Genomic DNA, 24,716 nt, shown 5'->3' with positions numbered 1-24,716 from the left:
AAGCTTTTTTGGTAACTTTTGAAAGAGTAGCACTGGTTGCAGGGTGGTTCCCTGACCAATGGGCCACTCTCTTGGCCCCATACTTAACCAGGACAGCCCAAACAGCGTACAGAGGGCTGTCTATGGAGGATACACAGGACTATAACCAGGTAAAGGCAGCGATTCTGGACGCCTTAAATGTCAGCCCGGAAACATTTCGGCATCGGTTCTGGAGCTACCCCACCGGCACCAGACCCAAGAGCTGAAGGAAGCATGCAAGCGGTGGCTACAGCCAGAGAGGAGGACTGCGGACGAGGTCCCGGAACAAATTATTTTAGAACAATTCATACACATCCTCCTGGCGCGAGGAAGGGCCTGGGTGCTTCGCCATTGGCCAGCAACACTCGCCGCCGCCATCGCTTTGATGGAAGACTTCCTTGCGGCTGAAGCACTGGTGGGCCCAGCTACCAGAGCCCACCCCCCCAGGACCAGAGTGCCCGAACTCTGAAAAGAAAGGGGGCGCTCAGACTGAAGTGTGGAGTCTTCCCCGTGGGCAAGAGGCTTGCTCAGGGCTTTGGGCTAGACGCCCTGAACTCCCACCTCGACAAGGATCTGCACCCCTGTGCCGAGTGTCTCGTCGGAGTCCCCCCAGGGGCCCAATGGGAACCCTCCCCCCCCAGGGTGGTCACCCGGAACTCGGGCCCTGCTTTGTATGCGGGAAGTATGGACACTTACAGCGTGACTGCACTGAGATGGACTGCAGCTTCGGCCACATCTGTGCAGGAGAGACCGGGGCCCGGCTACCACAGGTCCCCAAGATCACGGTACTGGTAATTGTCGGGGACCACCCCGCCCTCGCCCTGATCAATTCGGGCTGCGGCCAGACGCTAATCCGTCAGACCTTGGGGCCCCGGGCCAACCCCCACCTGTGAACGATCCGGCTGCAATGTATCCATGGTGACGTGCGGCCATATCCCAGTGCCTGGTCCCACAATGGTGGCCAGGATCACACGATGGATGGTCGTTGGCCTGGCTCCTCGACTAGCATACCCAGTGATTCTGGGGCGAGACTTGCTGGCGTTCGAGGAGATCCTCCGCTTGACCTCTGTGCTGGAAGGAGATTGCCCTGAGGCTCAACCGGAGGAGGAGATCCCAGACCCCGAGGGAGGGACCGAGGAACCCCCGTCGGAGCCGGCTATCAAACCCTGACTTAACACAGGCTTTTCCTACAATCAAAGAGCAGACCCCACCTTTAACTGGGCCTATGGACAACTAGCCACTGTCAATGGGGCTGTGATCGACCCGCATCGCGCAAATCAGTGGCCCCGGTTTGAGCTACGCCATGACCGTCTTTACCGGGTGGAATAGGATCCCCGCATGGGAGAACCACGGTCTCCGCTGCTGGTGCTTCAGTGCCACTGATGAGCGGTAATGAAGCTCGCACATGACATCCCTGCCGCAGGGCACTTGGGCCATGAAAAGACCCTTGCCCGGATTTTGACGCGGTTCTTTTGGCCTGGTGTGCACCAGGAGGTGAGGAACTATTGTAGCTCCTGCCTGGAGTGCCAATTAGCGGCTCCCCCACAAGTACCCAAGGCCCCTTTGGTTCCCATGCCCATAGTGGAGATGCCTTTTGAGTGGGTGGCCATGGACTCGGTGGGCCTGCTCCCAAGAAGTGCTGCGGGATTCCAGTATGTGCTGGTCATCGTGGATTACACCATGCGTTTTCCCGAGGCTGTGCCATTGTGGAGCACCACTGCCCGGACCATCGCTGGCGAACTAGTGAAGGTCTTCGCTCAAGTGGGCCTGCCCCGGGAAATCCTAACGGACCAGGGCACCAACTTCACCTCCTGGCTGTTGCAGCAGGTATGCGAGCTCCTGGGAGTTAAACAGTTACACACCTCCATCTACCACCCACAGACTGACGGACTGGTGGAACAATTTAATCGGACCCTGAAGGAGATGCTGCGCAAGTTCCCCACAGAGGAGCTACGCCAATGGGACAAGCTACTCCTGCCCTTACTGCTGGCAATCCGTGAGGTACCCCAGTCATCAACAAAATTTTCCCCGTTCGACCTACTATATGGCCGCCGCCCGCGGGGCCTATTAGACTTAATGCGGGAGACATGGGAGCAGTCTCTGTCTCCAACCCAGGGCCTCCTGAAGTATGTTCTCCAGCTCCAGAAGCACCTCGCTCAGGCCGGAGCCCTAGCATGAGAAAACTTAAAAGCCGCACAAGCCCAGGCACGAACCTATAACCAAGAAGCGCGGGTCCGTGCCTTTGAGCCAGGTGATCGGGTCCTGCTCCTCCTACCATTGAGTGAACCGAAGCTGCTGGCCCGTTGGCAGGGACCCTATGAGGTGGCCCGGAAGGTCGGGCCCGTCACCTATGAGGTCCACCAGCCCGACCGGCACAAGAAAACCCAGCGATATCATGTGAATCTATTGAAACCATGGCAGGAGCGGGAGGGCCTAAATAATTAACCCTTACCCACCGGAACCAGAGGTGGGTCCCCGCGCGCCCCTGACAGGATACTGGAGGCCCCCAGCTCGGCGACACACTCACAGAGGAGCAGCGAAAACAGGCCCAGTGTCTCCTACAGGCTTTCAGGAGAACCTTTGCCCCACCCTGACCTAGGGCCTGGGCCTGTTATTATATACTGTTGTTGCTCAGCCCCTTCCTGAGGGCCTGAGCGCTTGACTCACCAATGCCCCACCCTGATCTAGGGCCTGGGCTTACCATTAGACACTGTTACTGCTCAGCCCTGCCTGAGGGCCTGAACACCTGACTCACCAGTGCCCTGCCCTGACCCAGGGCCTGGGGTCACTGTGCTTATTTTGTACTTTCACTAAGGCCGTAGAGGAAGACTCCCGCGGCCGGACTAATTCCCCGCAAGAGCTATTCCCCAAGGTAGCGAGGCGGTGCGGTCCCCTGCTGCCCCGGAGAGAGACAAGCCCCGGCTAGCCTCTCTACACCACCCTTTGTTAAACATCCTGCCTATGTGACTTGCTTGAATTCTGACCTTTAACATTACAGTGTGCAAGTATAATTTAAATACTGATCTGCTTTACTCCTAATGGTCAGCTACTGTCAAAAACAGTGTCTCTTGGGCAAGAAGAACCTGGAACAAGTGCAAAAAGCATACAGAAATACCACCTAATCAATCAATTAGACTTGCAGATTGACCTTTCAGGAATGGCGGCCAGTCATTCTGCTGGGGCGAGATGGAGTGCAATGACAGGTAACAATTGGCTTGTCCTTGTCAGAAAGGCCAATGCACAAACTCCAGGTTTAAACCCATGGAGCAGATGCTATCTCCTCTCCCCCACTTCTTTTAACCAGACTCATTAACCATTCTATGGGATTCACTTCCAATTAGTTGTGGTAACCTGCCATCTGGGTCATTAGAAATTAAAGCTTATTAGCATAAACTAATATGGATAAAAGCTGGCTGATGATCATATGTAACAGCAGCCTAGGTTCAGCTGAGCAGTGATTCAACTTTTACTTTGCAACATTCCACTGAAACAAGGAGACATGGCATGCATGTGTGTTTTAACAATAAAAGGCAGTAATACTGAGTAGAAAGACAGCTGAATTGTAAGAACAAGACAGCCGCTGAAGAATCTGACAAGAAAATACAGTTCTGTGAGTGCATAAAAGGAAGGAAGAAGAGTGAAAAATCTAGTTAAATGGACTGTGTTGAATGCATATGAAAGATCTTACTTATTCATGTGCTATAACGATGGGCTACCACGATACTTTTCCTCTTCGAACTTACTTTATTTTGCTCTAAATCTGCTAGCTCAGTCAGGTCCCAATCCAGCAATGAGCTGTGTGTGGATGGTTCCCTCCAGCCAGGGGGACAATGAAACTCTGCAGAGAAGTCTGACCTAGTCGAGTTCATTGCAGTATCAGGGCCATAGAATCTAGTAGGCTCCTCATATGTTCAGAGAGACCCAGAGAGAGGGCGGTAAACACAAGAAGAGCTGCAGTGCCTGAGCATGGCAGGTTGAAATAAGCACAGAATCTGACCATCAATTGCCAGTCTCCTGTGGATTTTGGCAAGATTCATCATGCTATTTTAAACACATTTATTTTTGTGTCATTATACACCCAGGAGGAGAGAGAAACCTTGACAAAGGAAAAAGGGTTAAAGTCATATGGTAGAGGGCTATTAAATAAGGCTCTTACAGCTTTTGAAAGTCTCCTGGATGTCCTCCAGGGTTTCCATGCTGACCTTGGAGCGCCAAAACCGAAGCTAGTAGCTGCGATTGTAATTTGTTTGTATAAGCATTAAAGTGCTAAGAGCCCTTGACCAGCTGACACAGAGACATTAGTCTATAGTTACTAGTACCAGAAATTAAGGAATACTCACACGGCATGGCTGATCTACATGGAAGCACCACAAGTATTTTAGCTCTGTCGTCACCAAAAAGGAAACCTGAAAATGATTTTGGCCTGTGCACTGTATCTGGAAGGTAACTGTCACAACGGATGGCTTTGAGCAGTAGTATTACTGTGGAATTAGAGGAAGGAGAGAAGACGTACGGAACGACTGAGCTCAAGTGACCCAGCTGTCCTGCCGGTGCTGCATAAAGTAGCTTAGTCAGAACCACACAAGGGAGGCAGTGTGGTCTAGTAGCAAGACTACACGATTGGGGAAAGGAGGGCTGTAAACCTTACCTGAACCGCTGGCTCATGTGTTTGAGCTCAGACAAGTCACAAGACATCCTTAGCCTCAAACTGTCACAGGGCTCAGTCTGTGAAGATTTATTATAGGAAAATGGAGTCACTGAACCATACTTGGAAAGGCGCTGCTTTGTTCTGACCAAGGGAACCAAGTTCTCCCTTTCTAGATCTTGCTCCAAGGAAAGGGGACGGCTAATGGCTAGAGCAGATGACTCTGGAGGCTCTGTCAGACTATGCAGTGTGCTCTGGCATGGATGCACCTCCGTTCTCCATTGGGATATCCCGCATTGAGTGCCCTCTGGTGACACTGTCTGGCCACTGATACCCATTGCCTTGCCCTTCTCTGGAATGACTGGTCCTACTGCATGGTGTTGAAGAAAAAGAAAGGGATTTTTAAATTTATCCTCTCTGTGTTCTTAGAAGTTAGGAGAGCGCTTGCTTCCTGCTTTCGAAAGGAACTGGCTGAAAAAGTCAGGGGCCTCGGAAGGTTGCTGCACTGGGTGGATTTTTGACCCTTGGGCTGGCCTATGAGTACCTCAGCGGGTTAAAAATTTTTGAGTGCTAAGGGTTTTCAGCATGATGTACCGGCAGCACGAGGCCCAGGAGTGCAAATCTTGCCCTTTAGAGAAGCAGAGTTATGAGGCAGTTAGGAGAAAGTGCCCTGAGAGCAAGAGGAGTTGTGTGGCTGGAAGCATACATGGCCAGTTTTTCAAAAGTAGGCCCCTATGCCTTGCCCTGTGCCCAGAAGGCAACAAACAAGGGCTCTAGAGAAATTACTTCCAGAGCCCATGACCCCTTCAGTCCTGTTGCCAGCTCCTTCCCTTTTAAACCAAGGGGCTTCTCATTTGAGTGCTTCAGCTGTGTTCTGTTACCACGGGGCCACATAAGGAGAGGGCAAACTCTCGCATAGCCAGGACCCAAACCAAGTAGGGCTTTCTGGTCAAAAACAAAACCTTGGCTTGGACCCCTCCAAATAACCTGGCAGCCAGCACTGACTAGAGAGCACAAGGCTAATGCCTGCCCTGCAAGGATCATCATTAGCTAAGCAGCCCGCAGCATTCTGAACAAGGAGATGTTGGTGACTAGCTTTCAGGTGTAGCTAAGCCCCATGATGAGTGCAGTGCCATAACCTATGGTGGAGGTGACACAACCAAGAACACAAGATCATTCCATTTATAGCTATATTGGAGCATTACAACTGGCGGATAGCAGAACTAAAACATCCTTGAAATGAAATGAACATGTATTTTTTAAAAATAACTTTCAGCTAATAGGCTGTTAAGGCAAAAAAAAAAAAATATAAAAAAAGCCTGAATCCCAATTTGTGAGTGTTCATAATTATAGTCACATTGCCTATTACCTTATGTTTATCTCCATTACGTTTCATTTCCCTGGTGTTAAACCAGTTATGCTGAAAATAAAAATCTCCTAGATGTACTTGGTGCTTGCACCGTGCTCATTCACCGCTCAGCCCCACTTATATGTAATCAGTTAGTTTATCTGCAGATGCTGTCCTTGGGCTTATTTGTGAAAGTCAATTAGGAACAGTAAGGGGTCTTCTGACTTCCCACAGAGCTCCATTACTTCCAGTGGCAAGCAATACACAGATTCTGTGTCCCCCGCAGCCGTCACTTCCCTGAATCCTGGTACTTCACATTTAAAGCAGTAGCTTTTTATCACAGGCTTTCTGAAAATCCAACTTAATTATATACATTGAATAGCTTTCCAAAAGAGATGCTCTGGCTCAGCCAGCAGGTATGGGCCAGAGGCAGGAATCACTGGCTGAGGTTCTTTAGTCTGCATTATGCAGGAGGTCAGTCTTGATCATAATGACTCTTTCTGGCCTTAAAATCTGTGAATCATACCCTTAGGTAGACATACAGTCCACTTCATTGCAACAAGGCTTGTCACCGCCACAAAGTGAAAGATGCAGGATCTTTCTGTTGACTGCTGACCCATGACCCGATCGTGAAGGGTTTATAGTTTTGGCTACCATATAATTCCTTTGCTAAGTCTTTTTAATGCAAGTTAACAGTGAGTTTACAGCAAGAAGGAGAATAAATAACCGAGTTATTAGGTTTGTTATGATTACAGGCCTTTTATATGAGCATAAGGGAGTACTTATTAAAGGCTGGGATTTAGCTGAAGAGTGTATGCCTCAAGAAATAACCCCAGGTCAGATATTTTGCACTCTCCTTCTAAGAGACAAATGAGTAACTCCACAAACAGGTACAGTACACCACAGGATTCCACAAGAAGGGAGCTTTTCAGGGTTTTGCCAATTATGTTGCTATGAAGTATTAAGCAGTTAGATCGCATTTACATATAGAAATGATTAAGAAATAAATGATGTACATCATGAATATTAATGCTTGATGTTTAATTATGGACATCCTAAAGGCATGGATAGGGCCTGTTAATGACCTTATTATAATCAGGATAAAGGAGCAAAAGTGGTATATATCTGTATTACCACCATAAGGAAGGGTATAAAATACCACACCCAGGTCCCATTTCTGTGGGTTTATCAGCTCCCCGAGACGGTGTAAATGGAATCAGAACCTCCCTTCTGATGGGTTACACTTACTTACCCTTCTGTCTTTGTTTCCAGAGGTCTCCATAAGTTGTAAACATACACAATGCAAGATTGTAAGTATAAACAATATATGAAACCACTTAACCGCACTTATCTTAGTTATATAGTTGTACATATTGATCCTTTCCCATGATTCCAATTATAGTTGTCTGTACTAAATAAAGTTTGTGTGTGCGTGTTTTACCAAATTATGTCTTAGAATCATAGAATATCAGGGTTGGAAGGGACCTCCGGAGGTCATCTAGTCCAACTCCCTGCTCAAAGCAGGACCAATCCCCAACTAAATCATCCCAGCCAGGGCTTTCTCAAGCCTGACCTTAAAAACTTCTACGGAAGGAGATTCCACTACCTCCCTAGGTAATGCATTCCAGTGTTTCACCACCCTCCTAGTGAAAAAGTTTTTCCTAATATCCAATCTAACCCTCCCCCACTGCAATTTGAGACCATTACTCCTCGTTCTGTCATCTGCTACCACTGAGAACAGTCTAGATCCATCCTCTTTGGAACCCCCTTTCAGGCAGTTGGAAGCACCTATCAAATCCCCCCTCATTCTTCTCTTCCGCAGACTAAACAATCCCAGTTCCCTCAGCCTCTCCTCATATGTCATGTGTTCCAGTCCCCTAATCATTTTTGTTGCCCTCCGCTGGATGTTTTCCAATTTTTCCACATCCTTCTTGTAGTTTAGGGCCCAAAACTGGACACAGTACTCCAGATGAGGCCTCACCAATGTCGAATAGAGGGGAACAATCACGTTCCTCGATCTGCTGGCAATGCCCCTACTTATACAGCCCAAAATGGCATTGGCCTTCTTGGCAACAAGGGCACACTGTTGACTCATATCCAGCTTCTTGTCCACTGTAACCCCTAGTTCCTTTTCTGCAGAACGGCTGCCAAACCATTCGGTCCCTAGTCTGTAGCAGTGCACTGGATTCTTCCGTCCTAAGTGGAGGACTTTGCACTTGTCCTTGTTGAACCTCATCAGATTTCTTTTGGCCCAATCCTCTAATTTGTCGAGGGCCCTCTGTATCCTATCCCTACCCTCCAGCGTATCTACCTCCCAGTTTAGTGTCATCTGCAAACTTGCTGAGGGTGCAATCCACACCATCCTCCAGATCATTAATGAAGATATTGAACAAAACCGGCCTGAGGACCGTCCCTTGGGGCACTTCACTTGTTACCGGCTGCCAACTAGACATGGAGCCACTGATCACTACCCATTGAGCCCGACAATCTAGCCAGCTTTCTATCCACCTTATAGTCCATTCATCCAGCTCATATTTCTTTAACTTGCTGGCAAGAATACTGTGGGAGACCGTGTCAAAAGCTTTGCTAAAGTCAAGGAACAACATGTCCACTGCTTTCCCCTCATCCACAGAGCCAGTTATCTCGTCAGAGAAGGCAATTAGATTAGTCAGGCATGACTTGCCCTTGGTGAATCCATGCTGACTGTTCCTGATCACTTTCCTCTCCTCTAAGTGCTTCAGTCTTGTCAATTAACTTTAAATAGCCACCTAGGAAAAGAACCTGTTATCTGTGACAAGTGCATATTGCACCCCAATATGTAATCTTATAAGTGTAATAATTGTTCAGGTTACATTCCCTGATTGATTTCATTCTAGTTTTCTCCTAGTGTTGATTGTTTTGCTTGGCTGCTGAACTTGACCCCGCCCCCTCCACCATGGCATTTGTGTTTAAATATAAAGCAAATGAGCTTTATTTTCCTTTATATACACGTCTCATTCCTCCAAGCTCCACCCCACCCTTTTTGTTTTGAAGGAGCACTGTCAGGGTTGAAAGTCCTCAATTCTGACTCCAGTATCCCATGGAAACAATTTTATTACTTTTCACTTCTACAGCACCTTCCACAGAAGGATCTAAAAGTGCTTTCCAATTTAATTTAGTTTACCCTTGGTACTCGTGGAGGACGGTACCACTCAGCCAGAAGAAGGGTGATAGAATCTGGCCCTAAGCCTCAAGAGATGGGAAAGGCACAAGAATTAATTGAGTTGTTTTAATTGGTTTAATTGGAAAGAGTATCGGTCTCTTGACAGGATCAAGGGTCTCGTTAGCCAGTGTAGCACATTCTGTGTAGTGATCTGACTGAGCCCATTACTCAAACACAGTAAAACGTCTTTCCAGTCCTTTTACAGTCCAGCGCTGAGGCAGAGGAATTTTAGCGTAAAAGGATCTTATGCCCTTTTAACTGTTCTAATGGCACTTTATTCATTCTCCAATCCCTGTCTCATAAAGACTGAATATGAGCTTTGGGGTGTGCAGGGGGAACATGTCATAAACTCCACAGTTTTACTGGCACATAACTAGCTCTCCTTACCAATCAGGTTCCTCCATTCCGTGTCCAGGTCTGCTTGATTGGCTAGGCAGCCCTTCATGACGTTGTGGCAGTAGTTGTTGCACGGTTTCACACTAGAAATGCCCCGGCAATATGGACAGTACACCAGCTTCATTATGGCACGAGTGCACTCATGGCTAAGAGACACCTAAAAGAGGTGGAAGGGGAATTATTAATTATGGAAACAAGTGAAAGACTCTCATTAAACAGGAAATTATACGGTGCATTATTTTAAAGCCCTAGTCAGACAGATTAAATTATACTGAACCAAATTCATGCCCCTAACTAAATGATTTAAAATGTTTTGTGATCCAGTGGACTCTGGATTGAGGCAGGATTCTATTTTGGGTTGTGCCACTGACCTGTTGTGTGTCCTTGAGCAAGTCACTTTGTCACCCAGTACCTCTGTTTCCCCTCCCACCCTTCATCTTCTTTGTCTATTTAGACTGTAAGCTCTTCCAGTCTGTTTTTAGACAGTCTTTAGACTGTCTCTCACCGCATATGTCTTAATCACACCCTGTGATTACAGCACAAACCTACCCATTGTATATTTGTGCAGTATCTAGCACAATGAAGCCCTAAGCTCAACTGGGGCTTCTATGCACTACCTTAATGCAGCTACAGCGGATGATAAAACCAAAGTAGCAAAAGAAGTCAATTTATATAGAGATGAAAATATTAGCTAATGGGATGGAATACAAGAATGTACCAAAGATCACATTAAATAATCAAAAGATTATGACTGTATTATGACTTGTTTAGAAAAGTTCACAGTATATGTTACAGCATGTTAGCAGCGATATTACGTTCCTATTCCTTCCTTGAGTATCTGCAGGGTTTCACAACCAGGGATAGCCAGTTTTATTAACCTGGCTCTCTCCTTTCTGTTTTCACTGTCCCTGTGTCGTGACTGTGACCTGTAATTCTGCAACACTGTCACATGGTAACTCCTGCACTGGAAGAGTCTTTTATAAGCATCAGCAGGTTCTTTTGTTAGGTAAGTTTTTTGATTCAACCATCTCGCTGATGTGTATAGCCACAAGCTTCCTCCAGGAATTTTTACTGACTGCACTGACAGTTTGCTCCTGAAACGTGTACTGCCTCTTGTGTGAGGCTGATCCCATGGGGAAGCCCGAACATTAGTCATTCTGCTGGTGTCATAGGAAAGGAAGGTGGGGTGAAGAGCTTGTGAGGGTGATCCAAAGGGTCAGCCTGAACCATTAAAATACCTGCAATTTGGGGTACTCCAAACGTTTAAAGAAATTATTCTTTTAACATATTTTTGTGAGCCTCAGGGATACACCATTTCTGGAAGGGATGGCTAACCAGCATCCAGATACGGGAGAAGGGGATGATCAGCATTAGGGGAAGGAAAACCCTCCATCTATAATTTGGTGCAGAACCAGATCAAGATGCTCCTGAGAGTTCCCTGCAGAACACTCACCTCCAACCCACTACTACAGTGCTGTGCTGCAACCATTAGCTCAAATGGGACCTTCGCAAACCTGGCCAGTCCATAATATTAACTAGCATTACCAATTTTTTTGGCCAATGTCCATTTGCAATTTCCTTGTTAGTCTTTATAGATGATTGAAAAGAAATGGCTTAATGTTCCTTTTTCAAACAACTCATGAGAAAGTATGCAACAGCAAGAACAAATTAGTGTGTAAGTGTGATGGACGGGGAAATGCTCTGTCTGGAAAGAGATCCAAGTTGCAAGATTCAGTTTTGACAATAAGATTTTTTTCTCCCATATATTATGAAAAATGTGTTGAACAGTGTCCTTTTAAGCTTGCTGTGGTCCAAGAATAAGCAATACCGAGGCAGCTTTAGAAGAGCGGGAGCATGCTGAGCCCACTGTTAGAGGTCCAGAGATAAAATCCCTAAGGTTTGTCTTCCTCAAACATTCTTCTCTCTAGCCCTTTATTTTTAGTATGCCTTGAAAAGGATATCTCTACTCTGCTGCGTTTTTATTTTGAAGGAATGAATTAAAGGGCTGCATGAGAAGTTTTCCTGAGGTTCAGATACTGTACAGACATCCAGAACTGCTCCCCACATTAAAAGTTAGAAGTAGGAGGTTTCAATTTCTTTGGTTTCTATAAAATGAAGTTTATAAACCTCAGAAAACTGATGGGATAATGTAGAAAAATTCTCTCTCTGTACACAAAAAATATCCACAGAAAGACCTGAGCCCAAATCCAAATCATTGCACCTAACTTTTAGGTGCCTAGTCACTTTGGCTACCTGAACACAGGGATAAAAGACCCTCTACCCTTGTAGGATCCTGGAGATTGGGCTCCAACCCAAGCCCCAACATCAACAGAGTGATTTTTCAGCCCTGGAGCCTGAGTCCTGCGAGCCCAAGTCAGCTGACTCTGGCCAGCTATGGGTTTGTTATTCCTGTGTAGACACAGTCCCAGTGGAATCCACAAACCCTGAGTGAGGCCCTTTAGCTCCTTATACAATGAGTGGGGACACAAAGCTGCTTGAGAATGGGATCCACAAAAGCCAGCTCACTGTGCAGGGAGCTGCCTAAACTAGCCAATAGGGGATGATGACAAGAGGTCTGAGTCCTACACCCGGCCACTCCCATGGAGTTAGGCACCTATCTAGCTTGGGATCCACAGCCAGGAATCCTCATCTACAGTCAGGTGCCTTAAGTGGTTTCTTGGCAGAACAGCAGCAGCACGTACCTAACAGCGAACAGACCGACTGGAGGGAGGAGGCAGCCTCCCTTATAACCTCTAGCCCAGTGGTCAAGGAACTCAGCTCAGAGGCAGGTTCAGTTCCCCACTCTGCCCGGTGACTACCCCATCATTCTCACTGTCGCTGGCCCAATGTATATTTTAGTTATTTATACACCAAGTGGAATGGCTTCAATGGGGAGGGACAACATCAGACTATCCCCTAGCTCAGTGGTTAGGGCACTCACTTGAGAGGTAGTAGAAGCCGGTTCAAATCCCTTCTCATCACGCAGAGGGGGGAACTGAAGTGGGTTCTCTCACATCCTGGATGAGTTCCCTAAGAACTAGGCTGAAGACAATAAAGGTAGCTTCCTTTCTCCCCCCCAGCCATTTTCTGCAGAATTAGATGTGATCGGAGCATGCCTACCAGATTGGGTCCTGCAGGTGATACAGGCATTGTCTTCTCCTGGTTTCAGGACCATGCTATGGTTCAGATGGGGGTCTGGGCGGCTGCCTGAGGCAGCAGTGCACATGCCTACAGACAGAAACTTAGGTGCCTTGGGGCCTTTTTACAGTGAAAATTTAGGCACCAAATGAGTTTTGCCAACTACAGTGATTGCAGTAGTGCCTAAACCTAAGTCCCTTTGTAGATCTGGGCCCTAATGCTTTAACTCTGGCAGATAAAGTACACACTAACCTGCCACAGAAATACTAAGACCTAGGGTGACCAGGTGTCCCCAAACGCCTCATCCCCAGCCCTGAGCCTGCACCCCCAGCCAGAGCCCTCACCCGCTCCGTGCCCCAACCCCCAACTCAGAGCTCCCTTCTACACCCCAAACCCCTCATCCCTGGCCCCTCCGCAGAGCCCTCACCCCCTGTCGCATCCCAACCCACTGCCTCAGCCTGAAGCCCACTCCCGCACCCTGGACTCCTTACTTCTGACCCCACCCTAAAGCTTGCAACCCCAGCTGGAGCCCTCATTCCCCTCCCATACGCCTGCTCCCTGAGCCGGCCCAGTGAAAATGACCGAGTGAGGGTGAGGAGAGCAAGTGACGGGGGGGAGGGGAGGAGAGGGATGGCGTGAGCAAGGGTGGGGCCTTGGAGAAGGGGTGGGGAAGAGGCAGGTCAGGGCAGCGGGCAGGGCAAGGGTGTTCGGTTTTGTGTGAGTAGAAAGTTGGCAACCCTGCTAAGACCTCAACCTTGAAGAAAACTGCAAAAGTTTAAAAGCTTTGCTCTCTCTTTTAAAAGAGCCTCTTCTTTTGTTACCACTGCAAACACACACAAACAGAACCAAAGGGGTAAAATTAGTGCACTCATTCTTCAAATCCGTACTACAAGGTACTAAAATTCATATTTAATACCTGGGATTAAATTGGTTTAAAACATGTAATGCTCCCTTCACACCAGCAGGTGGAGCTCTTACCCTACAGATGAGGAAAAGTTTGAGAAACAAACCAAAACTCCATCCACTACTTATTAACCTAAGACAACAAGAAGTTACAATGGAAATATCATTTAAAATGTAAGATTTTCTTATAAATCACAGTGCTTTAATAAAATGCACTGAATGTTAAATGAGGGGACAACAGTTAAGAGTAGATGAAATATAAATGCATGCTATAAAGAGCTAACACCAGCCAGAAGCAGACTATTCAACTTGAAACACTGGAAATTCAGTCTGGAAGGGAGTGCTACTTTTTCTTCTAATGAGTCTTCATAAACCAGAGGTGCATTGTGAAAATCCAGTATAAGAATTCAACTTGCTATTTTTCCAGACCTGCAGAAGAGCTCTGTGGAGTTTGAAGGTTTGTCCCTTTCATTAATAGAAGTTGTACAACAGAAGATATTACCTCACCCGCCTTGTCTCTCTGATTACTTAACTTACTTATGGATATTTTTCTTTTCAAAGTGAATTTAATGCTCATGAAGCCAGTGAAGACTGACATACCCTCTTATCCCCAGGACAGCCCCAGGAGGAGCAGCAATTGTGCAAACTCCAGACTCTCCAGGATGCTCTGCCTCTACACAGACTTGGTAAGACTATCTGTGTGTGAGAGGGTAGTTAATGCTCCATGTTAGTCACTCCATGTCCTCGCTGGCAAGATTGGCCAACAAGGGTGCAACTATTGTTATTTCCTGTGATGTGGACACCTATCCACTGTCCTGCAACCAGCTTCCTATAGGCCACTCAACAGCTGTCAGAGGGTCATGGCTTGGCTAGCCAGGCTAATCATCATACACGATGCAGAAATATCCTAAAAAAGCAAGTGCTTGCTTACTGTTCATATCTGCCTTTGGATGGCCGTTTCAAATGATGTACTAGGCACAAAGAACACTGCCTGGAGTTTTGAGCTAAGCTCCTGAGAGGAGAAAAAAACCTATGCCTTTACCGCATAACTGAGCGAACATGACTTGGATGTCAGACAGAGAATATTTGTGCATGGCCAATTTGTCATTCTTGCAAAGTGACTTTTTCCACCAGAGGGACACTTTAATGCCACATCGTACAAAGCAGCTTGGAGGCAGTGTGCATAGCGCAGTATGGTGCAATATCCACACATGTAAACCCTTCTTGGAGAATGCTTCTGTATTTACCTGTCCTATGTCTAGACTTGGCAGAATTCGATTTTTAAAAATAATTTACACAGATAATATCAATGTATATTTTTAAGCAATTTAAATTTTTTTTTATTAATTTAAATTTTCACTGTTGTGGGAAATTATGGGAGGTCAGACAATTATTTAATGACCGTAGGCACTGAGATTCAAAAAATTAAAGTCAAAATATACAAAGTAAATATCCTTAACTCAAACTCTATTAAAAGTTCTCAAGCAGCATTTTTCTTACATTGCTTATCTGTACATTTCAATTATTATTGATGAAATATTTTTTGAGTTTGTGCCTCTAGGACCCAGAGTGTAGAAAATTGTGTCTGCTGCTGGTGCATATGTATTCTCTCTGCTCTAGATGCACAGAGATGGTGGAGTGCTGTGCTGGAGGAAGGAGGACACAACAGACATAACAGGCAGACAGGAGAAAAGGTGAGAGGGAATAACAGAAAGCAGCAGGACCTGCAAGGAGGGAGAGGAGGAAGAGCCTCTTATGTACCTCTCTAGCACCCCCAGGAGACTGGACTGATTAACACCAGCTTCTCAGGGAGCTTCCTGTTTCAGGCTGCTTCCCTGAACCCACGTGAGGAGAACAGGCAGTCAACTGAAGTAGTAGGAGCCAGTTAGGCCCTTAAGACGCTGATATCTTCCCTCACTCAGGCCCTGCTACCAGCCTGCTTATTTGTCCCCTTCAACTGAGTGCGGAGACCCACTATAGCTGGCACAGAACAGCAGTCATGAGGGAAAGAAGAAAATGCCCCTCTGGGGCAGCATTCAGAAAAAGAAAGAAAGCAAAAGAAGCTTTTCTATCCAAGCAGGAAGGAGATCTCCTGCGATACATAGACACAAATGTTCACGGCGAGCCTTCTGGCCCCAGTGAGGATGTGAGTGGTGAGGAGATGCCTTATCTTCCAGTTAGTCAGAGTGCAGGTGACCTGGCAGCTACTGCAGCATCCATATCTCCATCTCAAATGGATGCAACCATGCATATTCCTGAAGAAAAGTGTAGATCAGAGAAGAGTGTGGTGGAGGCGCAAGGAACGCTGCTGCTGAGTTTAGTTCCTTAAGTCTAGATGATCCAGGACTGTGGATCCACTTGAGCAGTAGCCTGTGGGACTTCCTTGTACTGCATGGGCCACAGCAAGTGAAAAACTTCATGTTCCCCAAAGACAGTGAAAATAGAAGTTTCCATCCAACACATTACTGGTGTGAAATCCCCAATGGTGACAAAGTGGAGAGGCCATGGCTTATTTACTCAAAAACCCAGAATTCTGCATCCTGTTTTTGCTGCAAACTCTTCCAGTCTAATGTTCCAGCCACATTGGGTTCTACAGGAACAAAGGACTGGGAAAACCTGGCTAGAAATCTGGCATGCCATGAGAACGCAGCAAATCACCAGAGAGCATTCCATAGGTGGAAAGAGCTTGAGATGAGACTAAGGTTAAAGGCCACCACAGATGATCAGCGTCAGAGTCTCTTTACTGACAAAATGTTCTGAAAAGGCTCATTGCCATTGTGAGAATGCTTGCTACCCAAAACCTAACACTGCATGGCATTTCAGATCAGCTTTATGTGCCAAACAATGGAAACTTCCTTAAAATTATGGAGCTGATGGCTGAGTTTGATGCTGTACTCCAGGAGCATCTAAGAAGAGTCACCACCCAAGAAATGTACACACACCATTACCTTGGAAAAACAATTCAAAATGAGATCATACAGTTACTGGCAACAAAAGTCAAACAGAAGATTGTGGCATATCTGAAGTCAGCAAGATATTACTCTGTTATTCTGGACTGCACACCTGACATCAGCCATAACTGAACAAATGACTTAATGGTGCGTTTTGTAACAACAACAGAACCTAGTGAAAATGTCCCTGCAATGGTGACTGTCAGAGCATTTTCTAGAATTGATTGACATTGATGATACTACAGGAGCTGTATGACAAATGTGCTTCTTAAAAAGCTGGAAGATACGGGAATTGCGATAGCTGACCTGAGAAGTCAGGGCTACGATAATGGTGCCAACATGAGAAGAAAGAACAGAGGAGTGCAGACACGGATCCAAGAGTTAAACCCTCAAGCTTTTTTTGTCCCGTGCAGTTCTCATTCATTGAACTTGGTGGTCAGTGATGCAGCATCAGCTTCTAGTGAGGCTGCTGAATTTTTTAATGTAATTCAAAGCATCTATGTATTTTTCTCTGCATCAACTCTTTGATGGCAAATTTTGAAGCAACATTTGGGAACATCCTCTCTGACACTGCAACCACAGAGCCACACGATGGGAAAGTCGAGTGGAGGTGATAAAACCTATCCAACACCAAACTGGGAAGATAGATGATGTCATAGTTGCCATTATGGAGGATAATGCTGTGACAGGAGCTCTTCGTGGGAGAAAAGTGGCAGAGGGAAATGGAATCACCAGAAACATACATAACTTCAAATTTCTGTGTGGCTTAGTGTTGTGGCATGACATACTGTTTGAAATAAATGTTGTAAGCAAGAGACTCCAAGGTGTTGACCTTGATATATCTGGAGCAATGGAACAACTGGACAAAGCAAAGTCATAACTATAGATGAGGGATTTCAAAACGTTCTGAAGAGTTCACAGAAGTTGGCAGAGGAACTTCACACTGAAGCTATTTTCTCACCCATTCAAGAACAAGAGTTGCTGAAGAAGACATTTTGATTATGAGGCACGGGATAATCCCATGAGAGACCCCACACAACAATTCAAAGTTGAATTCTTTAACCAGGTGCTAGATTGTGCAATACAGTCAGTTGAAGAACGTTTCATGCAGCTCTAAGAACACAGCAGTATATTTGGGATGTTGTATGATATTTCAAAACTCCTCACTATACCTGAAGAAGACCTACACCAGCAATGCAGGGCACTAGAGACAGTGTTGACGCATGATGACATGCGCGATATTGATGCGAGTGATTTAGGTGATGAACTGAAAGCCCTTTCAAGATACATTTCAGCAGGATCAACTCCAAAGGCTGTTCTGGAATACATGTGCACAAATAAGATGCCTCTTTCGAAATGCTTTTGTTGCTCTGCGCATACTTCTAACACTTCCTGTAACAGTTGCCAGTGAAGAACGCAGCTTCTCCAAGCTGAAGTAAATAAAATGCTCCACAGTGACAGAGGAGAGGCTGGTCAGCCTTGCAATCATCTCAATAGAGCATGAGCTGGCCCAGACTGTGGACATTCCGTAAGCAGTTCAAATCTTTGCAATCAAGAAGGCACGGAAAGCACCATTTTGATTACTCAAACAGATAAAAAGGCCAGTGTTTACTATGCAGACAAGAAAAGTTACATTTGCTGTTCAGGCGTTTGAAAGTTAAGTGTTACTTAAAATTTTTGAACAAGGCATTTTAAGTTGTTAGTTTTCCTTTATTGGGATAGGTAGCAGAGCAGTACCATGAGAGGAATAGAACAGGAAGAAGGCAGAATTGAGACCTTTCAAAGTTTTGGCCCAAGCGAGGGGAATGGGGGCATCATTTGAGCTCCCTGCCTCAGGTGCCAAAATGTTGTGGGCCAGCCCTGCCCATGTAAACCATTAACTTTCACGGAGTTTGTCCCACTGTACCTCTGTGAGAGGAGAATCAGGCTCTTGAGCTCTAAGATGCAGGTTCCTCAGTCTGCTGTTGCTTCCATCTAACATACACAGTGAAAGGGCTGCTCCATGCTTGGGCTCACTGAGCTAAAATGTAGAATCCGGTAGGGGACTGTATGAAGCCTGAAGGGTTCGATTTAAAATGTGTTTAGGAACTAAGCTCTCCCAGTTCAGCTAACAGGCTCTGGAGGCACACTAACCCTTGCAGGTTATTTTGTTGAATCAAAAGGGGCTTTGAGGTGGTGAGCGTAGGGTAAAGGCTGGCTGATGCCCACAGGGCCAGCTAGGCAAACAGTCCCACACAGTTTTTGAGAACTTGGACAGGAGATTTGCTAGCACATGGCACCTTGAAGTCAAGGTTCAGGAGGATTTGATGTGAACATTCCACATAGCTCTAATCCTAAAGCATTTGCTTAGATCACTTGTCCAAATGTCTCGATACTTTGTCCATTGCCGAAGGAGATGCTACCTAAGAAGTAAAGGGGACTGATTGCTTTCTTCCAGCGAGCGTCCTAATTGCAGATAATACTTTGAAATTTCTCTTTTTAAAATATGAACTGCACAGAGACTCTTTTCCGACACACAGTACTTATTAGTGGTGTTGAGATGTCTAGCTTTGAAAGGAGTCTCAGAAATAGCTTGGAGACATTTAATCAGAAATTAATTTATTATCTTTATAGACTATATGTTGAGAGCTTATATCATACTGTACCAAACAACTGACTATGAGAATCTCTCTCTAGATCTCTTGGATATAGTGAGGTTAAGGGATGGCAGCACTAATTGTTTGGGCTGTCTGCCCTTTTTGCACTCTTGTGGCTTTGTGCTTGTAAAGCTATTGTATTGATAACACATTGTGACCTTTTTCTTCTACTGTAACATACACATCCCTGACCCTGTGAAGAAAATCTCCATAGGGAGCAAAAGGAGAATGGACAGCATTACGGGTACACTTCCGCAACCAGTAGTTGGTACGTACTCACGCAACTAGACTCCTTGAACAAAGGGAATGGCAGAATCAGGTCCAGAAGTCAAGATACTCAAAATGAAGAGCTAATGTTATGCAAGTGATGAAGAAAACTGTCCCTGACATTCCTCAAGCACAGATCTGCAAAAGGGCTGTTCGAGTGATGCATGTTGTTTGCATTAGAACACCTTACTGAGTTATATGGGAAGACTCCAGGGAAGACCAGGAAGGAAGATCCAATGAGGGTTGCCAACTATGTAACATTTAAAAACCAGACACTCCAGCAAGAGTAGCGGCACCTACGCTTCCCTGCCCCTTCCCATGAGGCCCTACCCCTACACCCCTACCCCTGAGTACCCGCCCCGCCCCACCTCTTCCCCCGAGGTCCTGCTCTTGGCCTGCCCCTTCCCGCTGAAGTCCCCCCCTCTGTTTGCTCCTCTTTCCCCCTCCCTCCATCACTCACTGCTTTTCCCCTCTCCACCCCTTCCTGCGTGGGTCAGGAGGGACTCGCCTGCAGAGCCGGGGCTGGGAGCTGTAGCTGCCCGATGCGGGTAGAAGGTGGCCCTAGCTGAGTAAGAGCTGGCGCGGGTGATGATTTGGTGCCTCCCCCACCTACAGTGACCGGACTTTGGCTTTCTGGTCAGTAGATCTGACTGGACACCATCAGGTCCCCTTTTCAACCGGACTTTCTGATTGAAAACTGGACACCTGGACACCCTAGATACCAACGGCCAGGTACGCAGCACAGAACTGGCTTCCCCTTTCCATCTTCTCATTGCCCTTACTTTACAAAACAGAGACTTGGACGTTTCTACTGTGGGGCCACGTTTGGAGGCATTTCGTCTGGAGCCAGGGAAAGCCATGGTGTTTGTCACTGGCCGTGGGACTCCAATTTTGTATGATGAGGGAGGCCTTGAAAGTGCTGCTATTTATATCCTTAAACAGGATATTGTTAAGGGAGCAGTACTGCAGCTCCCTGTGAAAGAGTGCTTTTTTTATTTGGTGGTGACCTTTTTTTTCTGCTTGGCTAGTAGGAAGGCGGGTAAGTGTTTTAACAGGGAAAAATAAAATATATATGTAAAGGGGGCAAAACTTCATAGAGAGGTGGAGATGGCTGATTGGTTAAAACCAATAAGGGGTGGAGCCAAGGGACTATAAAGCTGGTCTCCAGCCTCAGCAGCTCATTCCAGCCTAAGAGTTCAATCCATCTAGAAGTCTGCTTCAGTCTGGGAATACTCAGGTTTACAGGCTCAGCTAGACCAAGGAGTTTGATCCATGTTAGGAGCTCAGCCCCAATGAGTGCCTAGATTTAGATGTCAATGTCATCTTAAGGATTTTTGCAAGATGTTTCCTTGCCCCCCATGGTAGGGTGTTTATTTCATGTGACTATTGCTATTGGAACACTGCAAGTTAAATTAATAAGCTTCATTTATTAAATTAAAAGTCCCTTATTTTATTTCTTTACTGTGATATTTACAAAGGATTCCTACCTTCATCTCTCCACTCTACTCAAGAGTCTGGTACCACATTTCCCCTGTTACAACAGTAGTGTGACACCCAAAGGACCCTATATATGTATAGCCTGTTATTTAGAAGTGCTGAACTGCCCTTGACTTCCACTTAAGCTGCTAGGTGCTCAGAACTTCTGAATATCAGCCACTTGGGTGTCTAAAACTCAACTCAGGAGTCTAATATGAGGCATCCGCTTTTGAATATCTCAACCTATACATTTTGTACCTTTGGCAGCAGCCCCTGTGGCACAGATTTTAAATGGATTCATTACTATTACCCTATGATTTGCACTTAAAAAGTCAACTAGAAAATTTATCTTGCTCTTCTAGGCAGTGGCATGTATCTACGTATACAACGTTTTCATTGCATGCCCCTGAATTCACAAAAAATGTCCAACTGGCAGCCCATGGGGCCATTCTGTCCAGCTCCTGAACGTGCACTGTAGAACAAATTGTGTCCTCTGTAAAGCGTGACCTCGCACACACCATATGCGCAAGTTGACACTGCATGGACGATGCCATTTTATGGAACGTCACTAAAAAGTCTAGGCCACCTAAGGCAGTAATTCTCAGCCAGGGCTATGTGTACCCCTGAGGGTATGCAGAGGTTTTCCAGGGGGTACATCAACTCATCTAGATATTTGCCTAGTTTTATAACAGGCTACATAAAAAGCACTAGTGCAGTCAGTACAAACTAAAATTTCATACGGACAATGACTTGTTTACACTTCTCTATGTACTATACACTGAAAAGGAAGTACAATATTTATATTACAATTGATTTATTTTATAATTATATGACAAAAATAAGAAAGTCAGCCATTTTTCAATAACCGTGTGCTGTGACACTTTTGTACGTTTAAGTCTGATTTTGTAAGCAAGGAGTTTTTAAGTGAGGTGAAACTTGGGCATACGCAAGACAAATCAGACTCCTGAAGGGGGTACAGTAGCCTGGAAAGGTTGAGAGCCGCTGCCATAATGCAGGCAAGTGTGGAATTGAAATGTCCATGACAGAACAGAGCTAGTGGTGCAAACTCTTCATCAGGATGGAAAGCTTAGTGCAAAATTTGTTCACTAAAAGTTGTTGCATGTCTTACTAAAAGCACGCTACAGCTTCCAGGCCAAAGAGAATTGATATTATACTGTGAGCATAGGAACAGATAAGTCTGAGGGCTGCAAAAGAAAGCTAGGAATCACAGAGATCTGAAGAGAAGTATTGTGCTGGACTGGAATGTCTCCAGGGGAAGGAGAACAGGATAATCTGGAGGATGATGTTAGGAGGAAGGTCTTGAGGATGAATGTGACGATCTAAGACAAGTTAGTGTATTAGTAAAAAGTCAGTTTAGAACTTCTGATTCGAGTAACAATTAGTGTTTGCCTTTTATTTTAAAAAAAAGTCAACTTGCTTTAAAAAAAAAAATCATTTCCCCCCCATGAATGTTTACAGAATAAGGAGAAAAATTCTGAAGAACTTGGCAACATACGCACCAACTCCGTGGGTGCTCCAGAAAAAATGGTGGGTGCTGAACACCCTCTGGCAGCCCCCCTATCAGAACCTCCCCATCCTCCAGTGCCTCCTGCCTGCTGGCAGGCCCTGCCAATCAGCGCCGCCTTCTCCTCCCTCCCCATGCCTCCTGCCCGCAGCAAACAGCTGTTTTGCCACGTGCAAGAGGCACTGTGGAGTGAGGGAGGAAGCGAGGATGCGACACGGTTGGAACAGGGCAGGAAGAGGTGGGGCAGGAACGCAGTAGGGACGGGAAGAGGTGTGGCAGGGCAGGAGTGGAAAGAGGTGGGTGGGGTGGGGCCTTGGGGGAAAGGGTGGAGTGGAGGCGGGTCCTGGGGCAGAGCCGGGGGTCGAGCACCTCCCAGCATATTGGAAAGTCGGCGCCTGTGCTTGGCAGTATTCCTATTGCTCCTACGAATGGGATAGAGAGGGTCTGATACAAATCCCACTGAAGTCAAAGGAAAGACTCTCATTGACTTCAGTGAACTTTGAATCAGGCCCATAGGACCTTCCATCACTAAGTTGCTGATTGTGTCCCAGTCAGTCCTGACTGATCTGATGAGTGCTTATTTTCCTAACTGAAATGGGTTGAAGTTCTCAGTCCAGTTCCAAATGGATAGCCATCACATCACAGAAGCTACTACAATTGGCCCTACAGTAGAACCTCAGAGTTATGAACACCTCAGGAATGCAGGTTGTTCGTAAATCTGAGCAAAATGTTATGGTTCTTGTTCCAAAAGTTTACAACTGAACATTGAGTTAATACCACTTTGAAACTTTATTATGCAAAATAAAATGCTTTTAACCATCTTCATTTAAATGAAACAAGCACAGAAAGTTTTCTTATATCACATCTTTTTTTTAAAATCTTGTCAAATCTTCCTCTTTTTTTTAGTAGTTTACATTTAACAATGTACTGTATTTACTTTATTTTTTTCTGCTGCTGCCTGTTTGTGTACTTCCTGTTCCAGATGAGGTGTGTGGTTGACCGATCATTTCGTAACCCTGGTGTTCATAACTCTAATGTTCTACTGTAATTAGCTCGCGTGTTGGCTATCTCAACGGACACACCAAAGACTGAACAGACTTGGTGACTGAACCCAACTCACCCCCTAAGGACATTTTCTTTCAGGTCAGGGTTTAGGCACATTGGTGGAACTGCATAAAGAAGCTTACTCTGAAGATGCTTGGGCTATACCTGTTATGTCAATAACTCTCAGGAGCACTAACTTTACACACACACACACACACACACACTCTCTCTCTCTCAAATAAAATGTAAAACATGTACAGTACTCATTGGTCTTGATATACTAAGGAAAAGTCTGCTTGTGAATTTCCATAAGGATCAGTTTTTTAAAAAAAGTCTCAGTTCTGATAGCTGTAATTTCATTAGTTTCCCTTCAGGTGAAAAGTTATTTTATTCATACAGGCAAGACGAAATATCCCAAACCAAGCAGTTTCCAATGTCCTTGCTCTTTCACTCTAAACTAAAAAGCATTTAAAAATTACACCTAACTTCCCATTCAACATCTGACTCCTCAAACATCTGGTGCCAATTAAAAACTGGTGAAAAACACTAGGTTTCCAACTAAGATTTGTAATAACTGATAACTATGAATAGTCAAAGCCAGCTATTAATCACAAGGTGTCCCAAAATCAGAAGCATGCAAACTCCTGAAGATTAAGTAAAACATCATTTGCTCATCTTTAAATGCAGCACTGCATGAAGACAGCACATGACAATTATTGATTTATCTGAGCACTATTAATCTGTCCCAGCCTGTGCTAAAGTACAGGCTGTTGAAATACCTGGCTGCACTCCTGTCAATGGCATTTTTATTACAATGAGAATTTCATTAGAACCACTTCATGAGAGAACAAGTCATCAGGATTCTGAAGTCTTTTTTAATGTCAATCGACAACTCAGTTGAAAGAAACAATGCAGCCTTTATGGAAACAAAGATCTCTAAGAATTCTTCCCCATCTCACCCGTGCGTTCTCTTGCCTCACCCCTCCCACTTGATTAGAGGCAGGAGTTGCTGCAGGGGTTAGAGTCTGTGCTCTGACACCTCTCTCATTAAAATATGTTCGTACATGTTCTCAGAAGGCAGGTATGGAGTAACGTGCTGGCAGACATTTGATATTTGTCTTTACATTTTAATGGAAGAGAATCAGAGACATTTTCCGGGAGTAACAC

General features: G+C 45.6%; 1 protein-coding gene across 1 annotated transcript in view; it reads right to left on the bottom strand.

Annotated features, from left to right (window-relative positions):
• Positions 1-24,716, bottom strand: part of GPC1 (glypican 1) — a 324,689-nt gene that overhangs the window by 25,201 nt on the left and 274,772 nt on the right. The window contains exon 4 of the mRNA XM_037908653.2: positions 9,601-9,766. Within this exon, the coding sequence (XP_037764581.1) occupies positions 9,601-9,766 (166 nt within the window). The remainder of the gene's footprint in view (positions 1-9,600; positions 9,767-24,716) is intronic.

The sequence above is a fragment of the Chelonia mydas genome, chromosome 9 (genome assembly GCF_015237465.2).
Source record: "Chelonia mydas isolate rCheMyd1 chromosome 9, rCheMyd1.pri.v2, whole genome shotgun sequence".
Lineage (NCBI taxonomy): Eukaryota > Metazoa > Chordata > Testudines > Cheloniidae > Chelonia > Chelonia mydas.
This window is presented reverse-complemented; position numbering and strand designations above follow the sequence as displayed.